Source organism: Oncorhynchus kisutch, linkage group LG12, assembly GCF_002021735.2.
Source record: "Oncorhynchus kisutch isolate 150728-3 linkage group LG12, Okis_V2, whole genome shotgun sequence".
NCBI lineage: Eukaryota > Metazoa > Chordata > Actinopteri > Salmoniformes > Salmonidae > Oncorhynchus > Oncorhynchus kisutch.
The window spans coordinates 53,451,436-53,474,168 of record NC_034185.2 but is presented as its reverse complement, the minus strand read 5'-3'; the positions used below and the strand labels follow the sequence as shown (position 1 = coordinate 53,474,168).

At 43.7% G+C, this 22,733-nt stretch overlaps 2 protein-coding genes across 13 annotated transcripts in view; both read right to left on the bottom strand.

Annotated features, from left to right (window-relative positions):
* LOC109901251 (zinc finger protein 583-like) overlaps positions 1 to 22,733 on the bottom strand; it is an 880,650-nt gene that overhangs the window by 164,365 nt on the left and 693,552 nt on the right. The window lies entirely within an intron of this gene.
* Positions 6,053 to 14,189, bottom strand: LOC109901281 (uncharacterized). The gene is made up of 7 exons (XM_031836511.1): positions 13,305 to 14,189; positions 12,787 to 12,917; positions 12,404 to 12,580; positions 10,041 to 10,202; positions 9,637 to 9,748; positions 9,284 to 9,408; positions 6,053 to 7,270 (listed from the first exon to the last, which is right to left on the bottom strand). The coding sequence occupies exons 1-7, from the start codon at positions 13,579 to 13,581 to the stop codon at positions 6,257 to 6,259; spliced, it is 1,998 nt and encodes a 665-aa protein (XP_031692371.1). The 5' UTR covers positions 13,582 to 14,189; the 3' UTR covers positions 6,053 to 6,256.

Below are 22,733 nucleotides of genomic sequence, written 5' to 3'. Positions count from 1 at the left end.
AGTAAAAAAATCAGTTAACCACCTAACCAAGGATCGGAATTTAACCTTGAATAATGCCCTAGATGCAGTCGCACCTCTAAAAAACAAGAAATTAGCTCCCGGAAATGGCGTTCCACCAAACTGGAAGTCTTCCGACTAGCTTGGAAAGACAGTACCATGTAATATCAAAGAGCCCTCACTGCTGCTCAGTCAGCCTACCTTTCCAACCTAATTGAGGATAATAAAATAATCCATATTTTATTTTTGATACTGTCGCAAAGCTAACTAAAAAGCAGCATTCCCTAAGAAAGGATGTCCTTCACTTCAGCAGTGATGAATTCATGAACTTCTTCGACGAAAAGATAATCATTTGGGGAAAAATTATGGAGTCCTCTGTGAATCTGCGTATTTCTCCAAAGCTCAGTTGTCCTGAGTCTAGACAGAACTACCAGGACCTAGGATCAATATAGACACTTTTATCCTGCCTACTGGACCCTATTCAAACTAAACTACTGAGAGAGCTACTTCCTTTGCTTGGCCCTCCTATGTTGAACATATAGTGGCTTGCGAAAGTATTCACCACCTTGGCATTTTTCCTATTTTGTTGCCTTACAACCTGGAATTAAAATAGATTTTTGGGGGGTTTGAATCATTTGATTTACACAACATGCCTACGATTTTGAAGATGCTAAATATTTTTTGTAGCGTGCATAACTATTCAAAGTATGTGATCGTAGGTGCGGGGAAGGACGACAGAGGCAGAGAAAAATAGAGTTTACAGGGAATTTATTATTCCTTAACATGGTAATGTGGGGAAAAGGGGCTGGACGGAACCAAAGCAAAGAAAGTCAAAATGAAAGAGGGGGTGGTCTACCTAGTGTGCATAGACAGATAAAATACTACAGGTTATGTATGCCCGCAGGCCTCTTGCCTGAACACTCCCAAGGTGCGTTCCCCTTCCCCCCCTGGGAACAAATAAAACAGAATAATTTACGTGAACAATTTAAATTAACCAAAAACACTAAGTTCTATTGGCATACACATACCTCTGAAGGAGCAGTTACAAAATAATATCAACAAAACTTTCACTGACCAACAACCAACACAGGACATAAAAATAAGCTCTCCTCCTTGACGAAGAAAAACTGGCTTTTATCAAGCTGGAGAAGGAGTTGGTAATTGAAGAGACAGCTGTTTTGTTACAGTTTGTTACAGTTACAGGGGTCAGCGATGGGGCTGACCAATCAGCTGCTTTAGGATTCCAGGAAGCCATTTCCTGAAATACACACACATACAAAACCACAACAACACAGAAACTGGGGAATGTAACACCCAGCCTTCCTTATGATTCAGTACTACACAAATTGGTGTAATTATTTATTTACTAGCTAACTAAATGATAACATACAAACTTAATACATTAGGAAAAGGTCCCTAGCAGACTGACACAATATGGTGGCTTTTTACACTTATCGTTGATACATTTTAGAAACTTCTCACAGTAATCGCCCCCATTTGGAGTAAGAAATCATGAATGTATATACGTGTCAATGCCTTGGTTCGCTGTTGGGCCTTTTCATGGCACGCTTGTAAGGCTCTAATTGTCCAGAAAGGACCCCCCTTTCCTGTCTTCTACTGTTGTTCACTCTGGAAGATGCTCCTTGGAAGATAGACTAGCCAGCCGTGTCAATGCTTCCCATTGGTAATGAGTGTAGTAGAATACGGTGATTTGAGAAGAGTAGTAGAATGGTCCCACTTAAATGAGCTTTTCTAGATATTTGACTTAGGACAGCTAATCAGATGTACCAGTGATTGTCTGGGAGGTGAGCTTCTCGCCTCCACCTCGTGTTGCTATTCACAGTTCAAACCACTTTGGATGTGAGCCGCAGCTCAACGCCTTTCTGGTCCAAATGTACATTTCTTTACCAATCCTTTTATGCACTCTGGTTGACAGGGACGGTTCAGTCAGGCTGACACGCTCTCTGACCTCACTCAGGGAGTGGCTACTTACTCTGAAAGGTTTATAGGAGACAAATGATCCTATGGCTCCAAAAATCACATTCATACCTTAACAAAAATACTTTCATAATTGTTCATATACAATGTTAAGGATGGAGACATCGGACATGTAGTGTATATACTTTTCAGTTACAGCATTTCCTTTATAACACTTTTAATGACATCACAATATATAAACCAATATGACATTCATTTTCTATAGCTCACCACTGACCATTCCCCACGTTCTCTGTAAGGAATAGTTTTCCAGTATTCGCTTTAGAATGTGTTTTGGTTGTTGTTTTGTGTCTCACTGGCTGTTTCTGGCTGTGATTAACAGAGTTGTTCCCCAGTCCAGAGTTGACGGCTCTGTCCCATCCACTGATCTCCACTATGGCATCTCTGGTCCTGGCCTGCTCAGTGATGTTATCCCCTGGGTCCTTGGCTGCACCGGTCTGCGTCTGGGAATCCAAGATGGCCGCACAGTCTCCTGTGTTAGCCTTCAGCCATCCACCTGCAGAGTTTAGAAAAGACTTTACAAACAAATGGATACAAATAGATTTTTTTGTTGTCAATTACCTGGTCATACATTGTGTTTTTGTATGTAAACATAAGTTATATGTATTTCTCCCTTACCTTTGTCGTAGCAGAATCAGAAATAGTTAGGTAACATTGATAAATAAGATGTTTTATCTACTTTCATAAATATGCTTATGTGGGAAAAGTTACTTGGGCCCCAGAGAGGGGAGAGGTCAGGCTTGTCTTCATATGTGAACGTATCTTTTAAACCATGTGAAGGGATGATTGGGGGGGAACCAATTATCTCTTGGCTCCACAATGTCTGTGTGCTAGTCACTCCCTACTTTTCCCATTTGGGGGAAGAGTTTGGCAGTGTCTGGAACCATTGTATGTCCCCTCTGATGTTGCCCTTATCTTGACCTAGAGGCTCACTCTCCTCCGCGAGCTTGTCCAGGTGGTGGTGGTGTCTGGTTATGGGATACTCCTCTCTCAAGTAAAAGTCTTCCTTTGTGCAGTTTTCCTAAGACCTGTGGTTCGTCATTGTGAGTTGGGAGGGGTGGATCTTTGCTATTAAAGATCTCAGTTGCCATTATGTTGACACTCTCAGAATTAATTTATAGACACTGAATTGATCTGAGAGTAAAAGGGCTATGGTGAAGCTCATATTATTAAAAGATTAAGTTTAAAGTATAACTCTGACTTGTGTGTGGTTTGTAAACTCTCACTTAGTAATACAGGAAATTACCCCAACACCTTGCTCCCCCATCTTTCTTCTACTCAGCACATTCTGATTGGTCAATGAGGGATTGCTGAGTACTATGCAAACATGTACGTTGATTTGATAACTTCACACTCTTTAATGGTTTGATCATTCAAAGGCACGGTCCCAAACTTAAGACAAAATGAATCAAGACCTGAGCCCATATCCACAAAGAGTCTCAGAATAGAAGTGCTGAACTAGGATCAGGTCCTCACCTCAGTGAGACTGTATGTGGTCCTGTGCTGCTCAGGTGGTTCCTCAGTGGGTTCAGGAGGAGTCTTAGACTGGTTGTCCTCCATTACCATGTTCCCCTCAGGGTTCCCCAGACCCTCCTCACACCTCTCCTCCTTCACGAGCAGCACCACCACCTATTCTTGGAAGAGACAGGTGATACAGATTACACAGACACACACGCACACACAGATAATACAAACACCATAAACATGGAGTGTTTACCCATCCCCACTATGTCAACCTGTTCTCAGAGAAAAACTGATATTTTACTCACATCCGCGCCACTCCATTTAGTTTAATATGTTACTTTACGTTAGGATACATTACATTGGCCTACCAATCTAATAGCAGTCATACAATATAATATGTATTGTAGGACATATAGGAACTTACATCTTGATCGCACCAGCTTGCTTTGACACGTTTAGTATGCTATATTATGCTTGACTGTTTTAGTATGATATATTACAGTGGACTGCTTTAGAAAGATATGCTACTTTTAGAGAGACAGTAAACCTAGGCTAGAACAGGACAGTTTAATATTTACCTTACTGAGGTGATGTAGATGGAATAAAGTCATTGTAATATTTTCTACTCTATTCTTGTTAACACACTGTTCTTTCTAAACAATTCTGCCCTCAGCTGGGAAGATACTGATCATAGGAGATTTGATGTGAGATGTACTAAGCAGCACCGTATTTCAAAGGACAGCGTGCATACCTTTTTCATTTAACCAAACCCTTTGAGCTAGGACCCCAACCAATAAGATTTTTTTCTCTTCAGTGTAAATGAAAGTGGGGTGTCTTGATTTAAATCATAGAGAATGAGAGAGGTGTCTAGTGACCAAAAGGCCATATTAGCTGGGGCAGCGCCATTGAGGGCTTCCACCATTTTAATGTAGTTAACTTGTTGGGACTTCCAACTTCATTTGCTGTTACTTCCTGGTAACCCTGTTGGAGTCATGTCCAACTGGGTCATCGGGATGGATCAGCCAATCATGAATAAGAAAATGTACTACTTCAAAATGGAGATTGGGCGGCAGGTAACCTAGTGGTTAGAGCGTTGGGCCAGTAACCGAATGGTTGCTAGGTCGAATCTCCGAGCTGACAAGGTAAAGATCTGTCATTTTACCCCTGAACAAGGCAGTTAACCCACTGTTCCTAGGCCGTCATAAATAAGTACGAATTTGTTCTTAACTGACTCTCCTAGTTAAGATAAGGGTTAAGGTTAGGTTTAGGGGAAGGGTTTGTGAAAATGACGAGTAGTTAAAGTAGCTAGAGTAATAAGTAGTTGCAGTTGCAGTTGCTAAAATGCTACATTTGTCCATGATAACACACATTTGGTCGCTAGAAGTTTGCGTTATGCGCCCACCCATCCACCCTCTTAGTTTTTGCCTTAAGTAACCTACTGTCATACCAAAAGTAACACATACGAATTTGAGTGTCCCAGATTTATGTAGGCCAATGTAATGTAACATAATGTAAAGTAAACATATCATGCCAAATGGAGTGGCATGTATTTTAGTAAAACAATGTTTTGCTCTGAGACCAGGCTGACTACATTTGAGTCCTGTACTGTAGTTACAAAATGACTTAATTGTTGTTATACCCATCATGGTGGACATAAATATGGGTAAAAAATAAGTAATCTATGGTAAATCAAAATTCATCAGACAAACCTGACTAAACTATTGTACAATAGGTGTTTGTGTAAGTATATTTAGTAAGTGTATATTGGTTGTAAAGCTGTCTGGTGTATGGAGAATAAGGTGAGATCAGATGTGATGTATATTAAAGAGAGTCAATGAAAGTCTTAGAATGAAAAGTCACATTTTGTGTTTATTAAACATAAACAAGTTTTAAATTCACCATTGAAAACCACACATACATGTCTCAACTAATGCTAAAAATCAGCATGAACTTGAACTGCATTAATTCTCATTAAAAGTGTCTTGGGAAAAAATAAAGTAGTTAAATGGATGTAATGAAATAGGCATTTGTGAACGTCATATAACCTACACAACACTATGTAATAAACCTTTAACTTATATATGCATTATACTGTATATATCACACAATGTCTGGATGCAATATTCTATTCAGGACTATTCAACACTGAAACCTGTCCCTATCGTTATTCCAAATGCATCTGTGGATCTTTTCTATTGACAGCAATGAAAATTCATCTTTGTCTTGAGGGAAGATTAAGAAGCATCCTGATTGGCTCTATGGATCTTGTCCAGTTGACTGAGCCTATTCAGAGCTTTTGCTGCGAAGCTTGGGGGTGGGCCTAGTGGGGGCTTCCACTGTGAAAGCTAACCAATGAGCAGCATAAAGTAGGAAGATAAGAGGGTAGATAAAGATGAGAAAGGAATCATGTTCTGTACACACAAATAAAAGGAACACAAATAAAAGGGACACCCTCAAAGAGTACATGCATCGTTACGTGGGCAAAAGGAGAGAACTACTAAATGTGAATGTGAGCGAGAAATACTTAAGGGTTAGCTTGGAGGAAGAATCTAAGGCAAAGATCTAAGGCAAAAAAACAGGTTAGAGGGCAGGACTAAAGCTAATGAGAGAAAGTTAATGAAAGAAAGTGAAGGTTGGCAGCATGTCACCGCACTAACACCAATGATGGGGAGACAATGTGTACCCTGAGGAGGGAATGGTTGGTTACCTCTTATGTTATGAAGTGTGATGTTTTTTCTGCTGGTGTATCCTGAGGTAGTTCCTCTCTGAAACCCTCAGAGAAGGCAAATGGCCTTTGTCATGTGTGGACCTTCAGGTGCCTCTTCAGATGATGCTGGTGTGAGAACCTCTTCTCACACTGAGGGCAGCTATAGGGTTTCTCCCCTGTGTGGACCCTCTGGTGCCTCTTCAGGGTGCCAGCCTCTGCGAAGCGCATGTGACACTGGGTACAGCTGAAGGGTTTCTCCCCTGTGTGGACCCTCTGGTGGATCTTCACATAGTTCGCCTCAGCAAAGCACTTCCCACATGTGGGGCAGGCATACGGCTTGTCAGCGTCAGTCCTAATGTTCGGCTTCCCACGTTGTGACCCAATGACACCAGAGTAGCTAGAAGCAGGAGCCACCACCCTTAGCTGGTTAGTCTTTGAGCTCCCTGCTTGACCTCTAGCCATTGTTTGGGTGTTGTTGGGTTTGTCTGATGTGTTATAGGCTAGGTATCTCTTGTGGTGAATGCCCATCCTGACCCTGTCTGTATTGGTGGGGTAACCATGAGGCAGCTGAGGAAGGCTAGACCCAGGTCCATGCTTTCGATTAACCCATTCATCCGGAATTAGACGAGATCCTGAAGGAGAAGACAGACTTTCCGAAAGACTCCCATCAGGGGGGTCTCCTACCACTCTCTGTAAAGGCTGAAGCCCAGGGTGACCTGCTCTGTGCATCATGGATACTGTGGTGTTTGCATCATAGGAACAGGAGGGTCTATCTCTATCAGCCCCAGGCCCTGCTTCATCCCTGCACTGAGACTGTGAAGAGAAGGGTCTGGGCTGCAGACTGGATCCCTGACTGGAACCTCTGTCTCTCTGATGACCACCAGGACTGAGGTTGTTCAGTCCACCTGTCCACTGGTTGTGTTCTGTGTGGTGGTGGAGTCTTTGTTCCTCGCGGTTCAGTCCTGGTTCTGACTCGGTAAAGAAGAGTGACAGCTCCTGATCCAGGGTTCTGATCCGGGGCCGGGGTTTGTGACCAGCCACTTCAGAGGGCCAGTCTCTCCCACCAGCAACACCGGATATCAGCAGTTCCTCATGGACTGCAGACTGTAAACACAAATTGAACCGAAAAGCATATAGGTTTATATAATAAATAATTTGCTGTACACACAGAAACATGAATATTGATAACCACAGACAAGTGCATCTCCAACACTGTGATTCAAGTACCTAAGATGGAGCCATTGGAGTTTCTTAAATGTCCATATTGTATGTGTTGATTCAAGAATTAAGTATATTGTTTTGGTTCGACTGAGACAAGTGAAACTCCCTGTAATGATATAAAAATAACCAAGTCAGTCAGCACAGAGTGAATTTTGTATTGAATTTCAATAAAATGGTCATATATTCACATATCGTGAAGTACAGTACTTTTATTGCACAAAATGATAGGTGACAAGAATAACTTCTCACTTCGGTAACACTAAATTTTTCTGTAAATCTGGCACCCTCGCTTTGTTAAAATACATTTTTGAATAGTTTGCGTCACTTGAGTGGGTTGAGTCACTGACGTGATCTTTCTGTCAGGCTTTGCAGTGGAAGAGATCTTTGTGGGCTATACTCAGCCTTTGTGTCAGGGTAGTGAGTTGGTGTTCTGTTGATATCCCTCTAGTAGTGTGGGGGTTGTCCTTTGGCAAAGTGGGTGGGGTTTTATCCCTGTCCCCCCCGTCTCATCCTCCAGTATATATGCTGCAATAGTCTGTGCAGGGAGGCTAAGGTCAGTCTGTCTGGTGAAATGTTCCTGTCTTATCTCCTCCTGTGTGAACTTAAAGTATGCTCCCTCTAATTCTCCCCAATTCTCCCATGCCTCAGGACTACCTTACCTGATGACTCTTGGCTGTCCCCTTTCCCAGCACCCGGTCGTGCTGCAGCTACAGTTTCTGATATATTGCATGTGGCTATGGAACCCTGACCTGTTCACCGGACGTGCTAACTTGTCCCGGGCCTGCTGTTTTCGACCCTCTCGCTCCCCCGCACCTGCTAACTCGACCTCTGAATGCTCGGCTATGAAAAGCCAACTGACATTATATCCTGAGGTGCTGACCTGTTGCACCCTCTACAACCACTGTGATTATTATTTGACCCTGCTGGTCATCTATAAACTTCTGAACAACTTGAAGAACAATCTGGACTTAATGGCCTTGTACTCTTAAAATCTCCACCTGGCACAGCCAGAAGAGGACTGGCCACTCTTCAGACCCCGTTCCTCTCTAGGTTTCTTCCTAGGTTCCTGACTTTCCAGGGAGTTTTTCCAGAGCCACCATGCTTCTACATCTGCATTGCTTGCTGTTTGGGGTTTTAGGCTGGGTTTCTGTATAAGCACTTAATGACATCTGCTGATGTAAAAAGGGTTTTATAAATACATTTGATTTGATTCACACTGGTGGCAGCTGTAGGATTTCTCCCGTGTGGACCCTCTAGTGCCTCTACAGACTGGATGAGTGGGAGAAACTGGCCCGGCACAGGTGGCAGCTGAACGGTTTCTCCTCCATGTACATCCACGGGTGGATCTCCACCCGATTGGGGAAACTGAAGGCATTCCCACAGAAGGAACATGTGAAGCGCTTCTCTATGGCGCTGCCACCTTTACTGATTCTGTCTCTACTACGGTCATTTGTCAATGAGCTTGTGTTGCCATTTAGTGTTGAGGTACTGGCATTGTCTGAAGTCTGGTTTAACATACGAAGACTGTGAGGAAGATGAAGGCCAGGGAGTGTCTGTGTTGTCGCAGGGTCCATGTTCCAGTTGATAGATCCTATAGAAGGCAGGCTGAAGGCAGCATCTGTTAAGGGGTTAACCTGAGGCACCATCAGTCTCTCTGACTCACAACTATAGGAGCAGGACAGAGCATCGCTAGCGGAGTCTGTCTGTTCTCTCCCGCCGCATAAGGACACCTCCCTGTCCCCGTAGACCAATTCTATGCCTCGCCCTGGTCTCAGCCAGTCTGTTGTCATAGAAACTAGGTTAAGATGTTGTTTTGTGTTCCATTGTCTGTTTCTGGTAGTGGTTAACAGTTTTGTTCCCCAGCCCAGAGTTGAAAATGCAGTCCCAACCACTGACCTCCACCATGTTGTCTCTAGTCCTGGCCTGCTCAGTGATGTTGTCCCCTGGGCCCTTGGCTACACCCGTCTGGGTTTGGGAATCCAAGATGGCCCCCCAGTCTCTGTTAGCCTCTAGCCAACCAACTGTAGGAAGAGGTTCGAAAATAGACTTTACAAACATGGCAGAGAATTCTACATATGGAGTTTCTTTTGTCAATTACCTGGTCAAGTTCATACATTATAATGCGTGGTTTTCTATGTAAACATAAGTTATATTGATTTCATGAATGAAGAAATAACAACAGCCATGTGCATCACTATTCCCATTGAAGATCTATTACTGTATGTAGGCTATATGTATTTCTCCCATACCTTGCTCCCCCATCTTTACTCCACTTAGCAGATACATGCTCTCTGGTCCATCTTCTATTGTCTCCTCTTTGACCAGCAGCAGATCAGGCTTCCAATCCTCCATGTCTACTGACTGTAAGAGATAAAGAGTGAGAGGATATTGGATCAAGAAATCTGATATGAGCACTTGTTAGTTGATTTGATCACTTGACACTCTTTAATAGTTTTATAATTCAAAGGCATTGTCAAGACCTGGGCCCATATCCACAAAGAGTCTCAGAGTAGGAGTGTTGATCTTTAAATATGTTATTCAGTATGATCTGAAAGGCTAAACTGATCCTAGATCAGCACTCTTACTCTCAGAGGCTTTGTGAATATGAGCACTGACCTAATACTATTCAGACAGTAGTTCACAGTGGGCTCACCTCAGTGAGACTGTATGTGGTCCTGTGCTGCTCAGCTGGTTCCTCTGTGGGTTCAGGAGGAGGTGTAGTCTGGTTGTCCTCCATGACCATGGTACCCTCAGGGTTCCCCAGATCCTCCTCACACCCCTCCACCTTTATCAGCAGCACCTCTGGACCCTCCTCCTGGATGAGAGGTGATACAGATTACACAGACATACACTCCCTCAGGTAAGTACACACAGATAATAAACACACATTAAACATGGAGTGTTTACCCATCCCCACTACATTTGAGTCCTATACTGTAGTTACAGAATGACTTCATTGTTGTTAAACCCATCATGGTGGATATAAATATGATGTTGTGGGTAAAAACAAGTCAGCAATGATAAGTCAAGTAATCATCAGACAAACCTGACTAAAAACTCTGACACACCCAGTAGGTGTTTGTTAGTGTGTGGGTATTTGTAGGTAGATTTGTTGAGTGTTCACTGAGTGTACAAACCATTAGGAACATCCCCAGAATACAATTCATTGGGGCATGGACTCTACAAGGTGTCGGAAGCGTTCCACAGGGATGCTGGCCCATGTTGACTGCAATGATTCCCACAGTTGTGTCAAGTTGGCTGGATGTCCTTTGGGTGGTGGACCATTCTTGATACACGCGGGAAACTATTGAGCGTGAAAAACACAGCAGTGTTGCAGTTCTTGACACACTCAAATCGGGTGCACCTGGCAACTACTACCATACCCGTTTCAAAGGCACTTAAACATTTTGTCTTGCCCATTCCTATATACACAATCCATGTCTCAATGCTTAAAAATCCTTCTTTAACCTGTCTCTTCCCCTTCATTTACACTGATTGAAGTGGATTTAATAGGTGACGTCAATAAGAGATCATAGCTTTCACCTGGTCAGTCTATGTCATGGAAATAGCAGGTGTTTCTAATGTTTATTGCACTAAGTGTATATTGGTGAAAAATCACTGTTGTGTATATACAGAATAGGGTAGAGATCAGATGTGACGTATGCTAAAGAGAGTCTCAATCAAATTGTGTTTATTGATCAACAAGTTTTAAATACACCATATGAAAACCACACATACATGTCTCAACAAATAACCCGCCTGAAGTTAATCAACTGCATTCATTTTCTCATTAAAGGTGTCTTTGGAAAATCTGCGAACGTCAGACACACAGCACAAACACAATATGAAAAAGACTTTTCGGCTTTATACCAAACATTATGAACACATGCTCTTTCCATTACATAAACTGGCCAAGTGAATGCAGGTGAATGCTATGATCCCTGATTGATGTCACTTGTTAAATCCACTTCAATCAGGGTAGATGAAGGGGAGGAGACAGGTTATAGAAGGATTTACTTTACTTGACACCCAGCGCCAACACGTTATGACAGTCATAACCTGTAATAATATGGTCATAACACATATTTAAACCTGTTTTGAAATGTATTGCGTTATTTTATGGCTGGTTATGACACCTACATAAGAGTGCCCTGCTAGAGCTGCAGGGTCAACTGTAAGTGCTGTTATTGTGAAGTAGAAACATTTAGAAGAAACAATGGCTCAGCCGCAACACTCACTACCCAGTTCCAAACTGCCTCTAGAAGCAACGTCAACACAATAACTATTTGACGGGAAATTAGTTTCCATGGCCGAGCAGCCGCAAACAAGCCTAAGATCACCACGTGCAATGCCAAGTGTCGGCTGGAGTGGTATAAAGCCATTGGACTCTGGAGCAGTGGTAACGTGTCTCTAGAGTGATGAATCACGCTTCACCATCTGGCAGTCCGACGGACGAATCTGGGTTTGGCGGATGCCAGGAGAATGCTACCTGCCCGAATGCATAGTGCCCACTGTAAAGTTTGGTGGAGGAGGAATAATGGTCTGGGGCTGTTGTTCATGGTTTGGGCTAGGCCCCTTAGTTTCAGTGAAGGGATACCTTAAAGCTACAGCATACAATGACATTCTAGACGATTTGTGGCAACAGTTTGGGGAAGGACATTTCCTGTTTCAGCATGACAATGACCCCGTGCACAAAGTGAGGTCTATACAGAAATATATCCATTCCAGTCCCCTCTAGACAGATCAGTCTGTCGCTCTAAAACCAAGGGACCATCTCTGTAGGGTAATAACAAAACAGATCATCCCCGCCAGTGTCTAACGCATCACCATCTCCACAGGAATAAACCATACTCTGGCTCTGGTGAAATAACGGTAAGTACACCAAGCCAGGCTCAGGAGGACAGACCGGTGGCCCCAGTCTCTCTGGGTCTGATCTGTATTCAGATAGTGTGTGTAAGAGCCTGTGTGTTACAGTCTTGGTGTCTGTCTCTGACTTGAGGACGACATTCGACTGACCTCTGTGATGCTGCGTCGGTTCCTGGACTGGAGCACAGCAGCGGTGGAAAGGTCCTCTGTGGCTACAGGGGGTGCCACTCCAGACGCTGCACCAGCCTGGATGTCTTTGCTGTGCCATGGGTCCTCCTCTCCACCAGACCTCTCTAGCTTGACCCCAGGGCCTGCAGCCTCTGCAGACTGACACAAGAGGGGAGGTTATTAGTGGTACATAAGTTGAATTGGATATCAATGTCATTGGGAAGTCTCACAAGCTCCCCTATGGCAGATAAATAAGGATGTACATGTAAGCAAGTGAATAGCTCAGGGGAGCCTTTCTGAAATAAAAAGGCCACATTTGATTTACAAAGTAAATGTAATTTTTAATTCAACACTATTACACTAACCTCCATCATGATAACATGCTGGGTTGAGGTTCCACTCTCCTCATCAACAGTGATTGGTTGGTCATCTCTCCATGTATTGTGTCCCGCTGGCTTCACAAAGCTCCTGTGGCCTCCAAAGAGATGTCCTTCACCTGAGAGAGTGATTGGGGGAAAAGAGATGGTTAGGTTAGGTACTGTCAATGCTGAACGCTATATTGTACACTATTGACAGTTTTGGCACTGTCTAGAATTGGCAAGGATGTAAGTTAACATTTTTCATAACTTCCTGAAATACTATTTATTGATTGATGTATTATGTTCCATGCATCACATTGTTTTCACAGAGTAAATAATAGAAAATTCAGTAAATCAAGAATCTGGGTAGAATGTGATATTGTGTCTGTTCGCAAGATAGCTAAGTAATCAGGGGAATTATTGCATACAATCCAAAAGCTGACCAAGACCCAATGTGGAAAACACATCTAAAGCCACACATGCGCAGAGGGGAAACGTGGCCCGCAGTCTCCTGCAACATTTACCTCTTGACATTACTCTGTACCGGTCGAGGATCTTGACACTACTGGGACGACTGCCGAGGACGCGCTCTCGCATTGTCCTCTCAGCGCGCTCCCGTGCCACCTTCAGTTCCAGTAGTTTCCTCCGCAATACCCTGTTTTCTTTCTGGCTTTGAGTTATTTCCAAACGAAACACTGCATAATCGTCATCTACGAGTTTACAGATATCTGCCACGGCTGCATTCGCTAGCACCTCCATAATGGAGGCTATTTGAGTGTGAAAAACCATACAGTTAGACATTGTTGGCTAACATTAGCAATTAACATTTAACTAGCGTCACCTAAATAACATCAACCAAGTCCTGTTTCCAACGCGAATTAAAGATTACCTAGGGTATGCTATACTGTGATGTTACATTGATAATATTTTGAGTTCCAGGGTGTTGGTTAATAAATGTCAAAATAAGAACAACATTAAGGCTTTTCAGTTCTGTTTTCTTTTTTTTTCTTTGTTTTATTGGCGAATCGCAACCAACTGGCAGGTGCATACACCACCACCTACTGCACTGGAGTGTGAGGCCCGTTACGACCTATCTATACCACTATATTGTCTTAACTAACCCTGAAGTTATACTTCCATCACCCCACCCTAAATGGGACCGCAGTGGAAAAGGTGAAAAGCTTCGAGTTCCTCAACGTCCATTTCACTGACAATCTGAAATGGTCCACCCACACAGACAGCGTGATGAAGAAGGCGCAACAGGGTTGGGCTCAATTTGAATTGGAGTCGGTCAATTCAGGAAGGGATCTGAATTTAAAATATACACTGCTCACAAAAATAAAGGGAACACTTAAACAACACAATGTAACTCCAAGTCAATCACACTTCTGTGAAATCAAACTGTCCACTTAGGAAGCAACACTGATTGACAATAAATTTCACATGCTGTTGTGCAAATGGAATAGACAACAGGTGGAAATTATAGGCAATTAGCAAGACACCCCCAATAAAGGAGTGGTTCTGCAGGTGATAACCACAGACCACTTCTCAGTTCCTATGCTTCCTGGCTGATGTTTTGGTCACTTTTGAATGCTGGCGGTGCTTTCACTCTAATGGTAGCATGAGACGGAGTCTACAACCCACACAAGTGGCTCAGGTAGTGCAGCTCATCCAGGATGGCACATCACTGCGAGCTGTGGCAAGAAGGTTTATTGTGTCTTGTCAGCGTAGTGTCCAGAGCATGGAGGCGCTACCAGGAGACAGGCCAGTACATCAGGAGACGTGGAGGAGGCTGTAGGAGGGCATCAACCCAGCAGCAGGACCACTACCTCCGCCTTTGTGCAAGGAGGAGCAGTAGGAGCACTGTCAGAGCCCTGCAAAATGACCTCCAGCAGGCCAAAAATGTGCATGTGTCTGCTCAAACAGTCAGAAACAGACTCCACGAGGGTGGTATGAGGGCCCGACGTCCACAGGTGGGGGTTGTGCTTACAGCCCAACACCGTGCAGGATGTTTTTCATTTGCCAGAGAACACCAAGATTGGCAAATTCACCACTGGCGCCCTGTGCTCTTCACAGATGAAAGCAGGTTCACACTGAGCACATGTGACAGACGTGACAGTCTGGAGACGCCATGGAGAACGTTCTGCTGCCTGCAACATCCTCCAGCATGACCGGTTTGGTGGTGGGTCAGTCATGGTGTGGGGTGGCATTTCATTGGGGGGGCCGCACAGCCCTCCATGTGCTCGCCAGAGGTAGCCTGACTGCCATTAGGTTCTGAGATGAGATCCTCAGACCTCTTGTGAGACCATATGCTGGTGCGGTTGGCCCTGGGTTCCTCCTAATGCAAGACAATGCTAGACCTCATGTGGCTGGAGTGTCAGCAGTTCCTGCAAGAGGAAGACATTGTTGCTATGGACTGGCCCGCCCGTTCCCCAGACCTGAATCCAATTGAGCACATCTGGGACATCATGTCTCGCTCCATCCACCAACAGACTGTCCAGACTGTCCAGGAGTTGGTGGATGCTTTAGTCCAGGTCTGGGAGGAGATCCCTCAGGAGACCATCCACCACCTCATCAGGAGCATGCCCAGGCGTTGTAGGGAGGTCATTCAGGCACGTGAAGGCCACACACTGGCCACACACAAAATTAGCCTCATTTTGACTTGTTTTAAGGACATCTCATCAAAGTTGGATCAGCCTGTAGTGTGGTTTTCCACTTTAATTTTGAGTGTGACTCCAAATCCAGACCTCCATGGGTTGATAAATTTGATGTCCATTGATAATTTTTGTGTGATTTTGTTGTCAGCACATTCAACTATGTAAAGAAAAAAGTATTTAAGAATATTTCATTCATTCAGATCTAGGATGTGTTATTTTAGTGTTCCCTTTATTTTTTTGAGCAGTGTATATATATTATTTTGACAAATAGATTCTCCTTTTCAGTGTATGGAAAATAGATGCAGTTTTTTCAATCATTGAATTGGAATCTCAGTTTACTTCCTGAAATTCAAATTGAGCCCAACCCAGGTGTACATTATACAATCACTTAGTGACAGAGACAGACCTCAACTATGTCGCCTCTGGTCCTGGCTTGCTTGGTGATGTTGTCCCCTGGGCCCTTGGCTGCACCCATCTGGGTTCCAAAATGGCCACCCAGTCTCCTCTGTTAGCCTCCAGCCAACCACCTGCAGGAAGAGGTTACAAAATAGACTTTACAAACATGGCAGAGGTAACTCTAGATATGGAGTTGAGTCAATTACCTGGTCAAGTTCATACATTATGTGTGTTTTTGTATGTAAACATACAGTAAGATGCTGTATCTTATATGTATTTCTCCCTTACCTTGCTCCCCCATCTTTAGTCCACTCAGCAGATCAGTGTTCGCTGGTCTGTCTTCTCCTGTCTCCTCTTTGACCAGCAGCAGATCAGGCTTCCCATCCTCCATGTCTACTGACTGTAAGAGATACAGAGTGAGAGGATGTTGGATCAATTAATCTGATATGAGCAACCTGCTATGGAGCATCTTGTGATTGGGCAAAGAGGGATTGAGTACTATACAAACATGTTTGTTGATTTGATTACTTGCCACTCTTTAATGGTTTGATAATTCAAAGACATGGTCTAACACGTAAGACAAAATTAATCAAGATCTGGGCCAATATCCACAAAGAGTCTCAGAGTAGATGTGCTGAACGAGGTTCAGATCCCCATCTGTCTATACAGAGGTATTCGTTATGATCTAAAAAGGCTAAACTGATGCTAGTTCAGCACTCCTATTCCGAGATGCATTGTGGATACAGGCCTTGACCTAATACCATACAGACAGTTCACAGTGGGCTCACCTCAGTGAGACTGTGTGTGGTCCTGTGCTGCTCAGCTGGTTCATCTGTGGTTTCAGGTGGTGGTGTAGTCTGGTTGTCCTCCATGACCATGGTCCCCTCAGGGTTCCCCAGACCCTCCTCACACCCCTCCTTCACTAGCAGCACCTCTGGACCCTCCTCCTCCTGGAAGAGATTACACAGACATACAGGTACTTCAACATGGAGTGTTTACCCATCCCCACTACATTAGAGTCCTATACTGCAGTTACATAATGACTTCATTTTTAAATCCATCATGGTGGACAATACGTTGTGGGTAAAAATAAGTTAGCTATGATCAGTCAAGTAATCACCAGACAAACCTGGCTAAACTATTTTGATGTGTACAGTAGGTGTTTGTTAGTGTGTGTGTGTAATAATATTTATTATGTTTATATTGGTTATAAAGCGCTGTCATGTTTATGCAGAATAGGGTGAGATCAGATGTGATTTATAATTATAATAATAATAATAATAAATATAGCTGCGAGCAGCAATTAACAGGGTTCACAGGTAGGACACAAGATCAGTTGGATAAAAAAAAAAGCAAGTACTCTATCATGTAGGAACTATCTTCCTTTATGTGATATCAGTGAAAGTATTACCATGTTAATTGCTCAAAACCACAAGTAAAGTTAAGTCAAGTGCTGTTAGTCATCTTTTTAAATGCAGCAAGTAATCATCCTTAACGTTACTTAATGTATGGAGTTTATATACACATTTTTGGGTCAATTTGACTAATGGTTTATGTTAAGATATTTTCAGCGTTATTTTCACGTTATTTCAGTCTTATTTAAATTATGCAGACAAACAAAGTCCACTCGATAAATATTTTTGTTCTAGTATCATGTGGTGCCAATGACATCTACAGTGCCACCAACTAGTCTTGTGTAGCCGTCTAAAGGTGACACTATATTCACACAGCTTCTAAAGACATATACATAAAGGTTTACATATCAAATTTCACGGCCCCGTGTCTGCCGGTTCAGTTCTTATAGTCCTGGTGTGATATGGTACCATCTAGTGGTGTCAGGTGTCCCGACTTTGAATGCCGCAACTAATCATTCTTAAATTCATAAGAGGCTAATTCATTGATTCGTGAGAAGATTTTATTTATTTATTTTTTATTTATTTATTTTACCTTTATTTAACCAGGTAGGCAAGTTGAGAACAAGTTCTCATTTACAATTGCGACCTGGCCAAGATAAAGCAAAGCAGTTCGACAGATAAAACGACACAGAGTTACACATGGAGTAAAAACAAACATACAGTCAATAATGCAGTATAAACAAGTCTATATACAATGTGAGCAAATGAGGTGAGAAGGGAGGTAAAGGCAAAAAAGGCCATGATGGCAAAGTAAATACAATATAGCAAGTAAAATACTGGAATGGTAGTTTTGCAATGGAAGAATGTGCAAAGTAGAAATAAAAAATAATGGGGTGCAAAGGAGCAAAATAAATAAATAAATAAAAATTAAATACAGTTGGGAAAGAGGTAGTTGTTTGGGCTAAATTATAGGTGGGCTATGTACAGGTGCAGTAATCTGTGAGCTGCTCTGACAGTTGGTGCTTAAAGCTAGTGAGGGAGATAAGTGTTTCCAGTTTCAGAGATTTTTGTAGTTCGTTCCAGTCATTGGCAGCAGAGAACTGGAAGGAGAGGCGGCCAAAGAAAGAATTGGTTTTGGGGGTGACTAGAGAGATATACCTGCTGGAGCGTGTGCTACAGGTGGGAGATGCTATGGTGACCAGCGAGCTGAGATAAGGGGGGACTTTACCTAGCAGGGTCTTGTAGATGACATGGAGCCAGTGGGTTTGGCGACGAGTATGAAGCGAGGGCCAGCCAACGAGAGCGTACAGGTCGCAATGGTGGGTAGTATATGGGGCTTTGGTGATAAAACGGATTGCACTGTGATAGACTGCATCCAATTTGTTGAGTAGGGTATTGGAGGCTATTTTGTAAATGACATCGCCAAAGTCGAGGATTGGTAGGATGGTCAGTTTTACAAGGGTATGTTTGGCAGCATGAGTGAAGGATGCTTTGTTGCGAAATAGGAAGCCAATTCTAGATTTAACTTTGGATTGGAGATGTTTGATATGGGTCTGGAAGGAGAGTTTACAGTCTAACCAGACACCTAAGTATTTGTAGTTGTCCACGTATTCTAAGTCAGAGCCGTCCAGAGTAGTGATGTTGGACAGGCGGGTAGGTGCAGGTAGCGATCGGTTGAAGAGCATGCATTTAGTTTTACTTGTATTTAAGAGCAATTGGAGGCCACGGAAGGAGAGTTGTATGGCATTGAAGCTTGCCTGGAGGGTTGTTAACACAGTGTCCAAAGAAGGGCCGGAAGTATACAGAATGGTGTCGTCTGCGTAGAGGTGGATCAGGGACTCACCAGCAGCAAGAGCGACCTCATTGATGTATACAGAGAAGAGAGTCGGTCCAAGAATTGAACCCTGTGGCACCCCCATAGAGACTGCCAGAGGTCCGGACAGCAGACCCTCCGATTTGACACACTGAACTCTATCAGAGAAGTAGTTGGTGAACCAGGCGAGGCAATCATTTGAGAAACCAAGGCTGTCGAGTCTGCCGATGAGGATATGGTGATTGACAGAGTCGAAAGCCTTGGCCAGATCAATGAATACGGCTGCACAGTAATGTTTCTTATCGATGGCGGTTAAGATATCGTTTAGGACCTTGAGCGTGGCTGAGGTGCACCCATGACCAGCTCTGAAACCGGATTGCATAGCAGAGAAGGTATGGTGAGATTCGAAATGGTCGGTAATCTGTTTGTTGACTTGGCTTTCGAAGACCTTAGAAAGGCACGGTAGGATAGATATAGGTCTGTAGCAGTTTAGGTCAAGAGTGTCCCCCCCTTTGAAGAGGGGGATGACCGCAGCTGCTTTCCAATCTTTGGGAATCTCAGACGACACGAAAGAGAGGTTGAACAGGCTAGTAATAGGGGTGGCAACAATTTCGGCAGATAATTTTAGAAAGAAAGGGTCCAGATTGTCTAGCCCGGCTGATTTGTAGGGGTCCAGATTTTGCAGCTCTTTCAGAACATCAGCTGAATGGATTTGGGAGAAGGAGAAATGGGGAAGGCTTGGGCGAGTTGCTGTTGGGGGTGCAGTGCTGTTGTCCGGGGTAGGAGTAGCCAGGTGGAAAGCATGGCCAGCCGTAGAAAAATGCTTATTGAAATTCTCAATTATGGTGGATTTATCAGTGGTGACAGTGTTTCCTATCTTCAGTGCAGTGGGCAGCTGGGAGGAGGTGTTCTTATTCTCCATGGACTTTACAGTGTCCCAGAACTTTTTTGAGTTAGTGTTGCAGGAAGCAAATTTCTGCTTGAAAAAGCTAGCCTTGGCTTTTCTAACTGCCTGTGTATAATGATTTCTAGCTTCCCTGAACAGCTGCATATCACGGGGGTTGTTCGATGCTAATGCAGAACGCCATAGGATGTTTTTGTGTTGGTTAAGGGCAGTCAGGTCTGGGGAGAACCAAGGGCTATATCTGTTCCTGGTTCTAAATTTCTTAAATGGGGCATGTTTATTTAAGATGGTTAGGAAGGCATTTAAAAAAAATATCCAGGCATCCTCTACTGACGGGATGAGATCAATATCCTTCCAGGATACCCCGGCCAGGTCGATTAGAAAGGCCTGCTCGCAGAAGTGTTTCAGGGAGCGTTTTACAGTGATGAGTGGAGGTCGTTTGACCGCTGACCCATTACGGATGCAGGCAATGAGGCAGTGATCGCTGAGATCTTGGTTGAAGACAGCAGAGGTGTATTTAGAGGGGAAGTTGGTTAGGATGATATCTATGAGGGTGCCCGTGTTTAAGGTTTTGGGGAGGTACCTGGTAGGTTCATTGATTATTTGTGTGAGATTGAGGGCATCAAGTTTAGATTGTAGGATGGCTGGGGTGTTAAGCATGTTCCAGTTTAGGTCGCCTAGCAGCACGAACTCTGAAGATAGATGGGGGGCAATCAGTTCACATATGGTGTCCAGAGCACAGCTGGGGGCAGAGGGTGGTCTATAGCAGGCGGCAATGGTGAGAGACTTGTTTTTAGAGAGGTGGATTTTTAAAAGTAGAAGTTCAAATTGTTTGGGTACAGACCTGGATAGTAGGACAGAACTCTGCAGGCTATCTTTGCAGTAGATTGCAACACCGCCCCCTTTGGCAGTTCTATCTTGTCTGAAAATGTTGTAGTTTGGAATTAAAATGTCTGAGTTTTTGGTGGTCTTCCTAAGCCAGGATTCAGACACAGCTAGAACATCCGGGTTGGCAGAGTGTGCTAAAGCAGTGAATAGAACAAACTTAGGGAGGAGGCTTCTAATGTTAACATGCATGAAACCAAGGCTATTACGGTTACAGAAGTCGTCAAAAGAGAGCGCCTGGGGAATAGGAGTGGAGCTAGGCACTGCAGGGCCTGGATTCACCTCTACATCGCCAGAGGAACATAGGAGGAGTAGAATAAGGGTACGGCTAAAAGCTATGAGAATTGGTCGTCTAGAACGTCTGGAACATAGAGTAAAAGGAGGTTTCTGGGGGCGATAAAATAGCATCAAGGTATAATGTACAGACAAATGTATGGTAGGATGTGAATACAGTGGAGGTAAACCTAGGTATTGAGTGATGAAGAGAGAGATATTGTCTCTAGAAACATCGTTGAAACCAGGAGATGTCATTGCATGTGTGGGTGGTGGAACTAATAGGTTGGATAAGGTATAGTGAGCAGGACTAGAGGCTCTACAGTGAAATAAGCCAATAAACACTAACCAGAACAGAAATGGACAAGACATATTGACATTAAGGAGAGGCATGCTTAGTCGAGTGATCAAAAGGGTCCGGTGAGTGGAGAGGTTGGTTGGTGATTTAGACAGCTAGCCAGGGCATCGGTAGCAAGCTAGCATAGGATGGAGGTCTGTTGTTAGCCACCTCCTGCGCTCCGTCAGTAGATTAGTGGGGTTCCGTGTGGTAGAGGGGATCAATCCAAATCACACAACAACAACAAAAATAAAAACAATAGATATAGTTATAGAGGCCCAAGAAGAAAACATAATAATAATAATAAAAAAATAAAAAAATTGTCCGATTGTCTATTCAGATAGCAGCCGGTAAGACAGCTAACGGTTAGCAGGCCGCAGATGGGCGTTCAGGTAACGTCGCGACGGAGGAGCCAGCCGAATAACTCCTTCGGGTAGATAACGTCGGCAGTCCAGTTGTGAAGGCCCGGTGGGGCTCCGCGAAGGCAGCAAAACGGGTCCGGATAGGCGACTGCAGCCCAGGTGCGATTGATGGAACTCAGGAGTGATTGACGGAGCTTGCTAGCTCCGGAACAATTGATGTTTGCTCCGGAATCGACGAAGGCCGATAGTCACACGGATAGCAGCTAGCTAGCTGTGAGATCCGGGCATGAATGTCCAGAGAGCAGTCGAAATCCAGGGACATGGAGAGAAAAATTGGTCCGGTATGCTCCGCTCCGAGCCGCGCTGCGCCGTACAGAACTGGCGATAGACTTTCGAGCCAAAGGATAGCCGATGACCACAAACCTTGGTTAGCTGAACACCAACGACTTGCCAGTAAAGGAGCCAACTAGCTTCTGAACTAGCTTCTGGATTAGCTACTGGCTAGTTTCAGGCCAGCCTCCTGGAGTTTCTGGCTAGCTTCTTGGAGGATTACAGATCTGAGGTAAATAATACTTTTTTATAAATATACATTGGTGAGGCGGGTTGCAGGAGAGTGTTTTGAAGATGAGTTGATGGAAAATAAAAATAAAATGTATGTGAAAAAGTTGTAAATATATATATATACAGGACACGACAAGACGAGGACAAAAGACGTCTGAACTGCTATGCCACCTTGGAGATGAACCAAGATGATTGCAGATGATTTGCATTACATTTGCAAAGAACGGGTGGTTAATAGTTTCCTTGTTCTTTGAGATACCGAGTTCAGTATGGTTCATCTTAGGGACGTCCATGATGGCAATGACAAGTCAAGTTGATAGGCCACTCTGGGATGGATTTACAGTAGTTTTTAAAATGGACATGTAAAAACTGCCAATACCTTAGTTTGAGAAAAGCTAAGTTAAGACATG

What these genes read in the sequence shown, in the direction of transcription:
- LOC109901281 (XM_031836511.1), bottom strand. Translation starts at nt 13,581, where the DNA reads ATGTCTAACTGTATGGTTTTTCACACTCAAATAGCCTCCATTATGGAG. An exon ending in GTACAGAGTAATGTCAAGAG is followed by an intron (nt 12,918 to 13,304) that starts GTAAATGTTGCA and finishes TCACTCTCTCAG; the next exon opens with GTGAAGGACATCTCTTTGGA. An exon ending in ACCGACGCAGCATCACAGAG is followed by an intron (nt 10,203 to 12,403) that starts GTCAGTCGAATG and finishes CCTCTCATCCAG; the next exon opens with GAGGAGGGTCCAGAGGTGCT.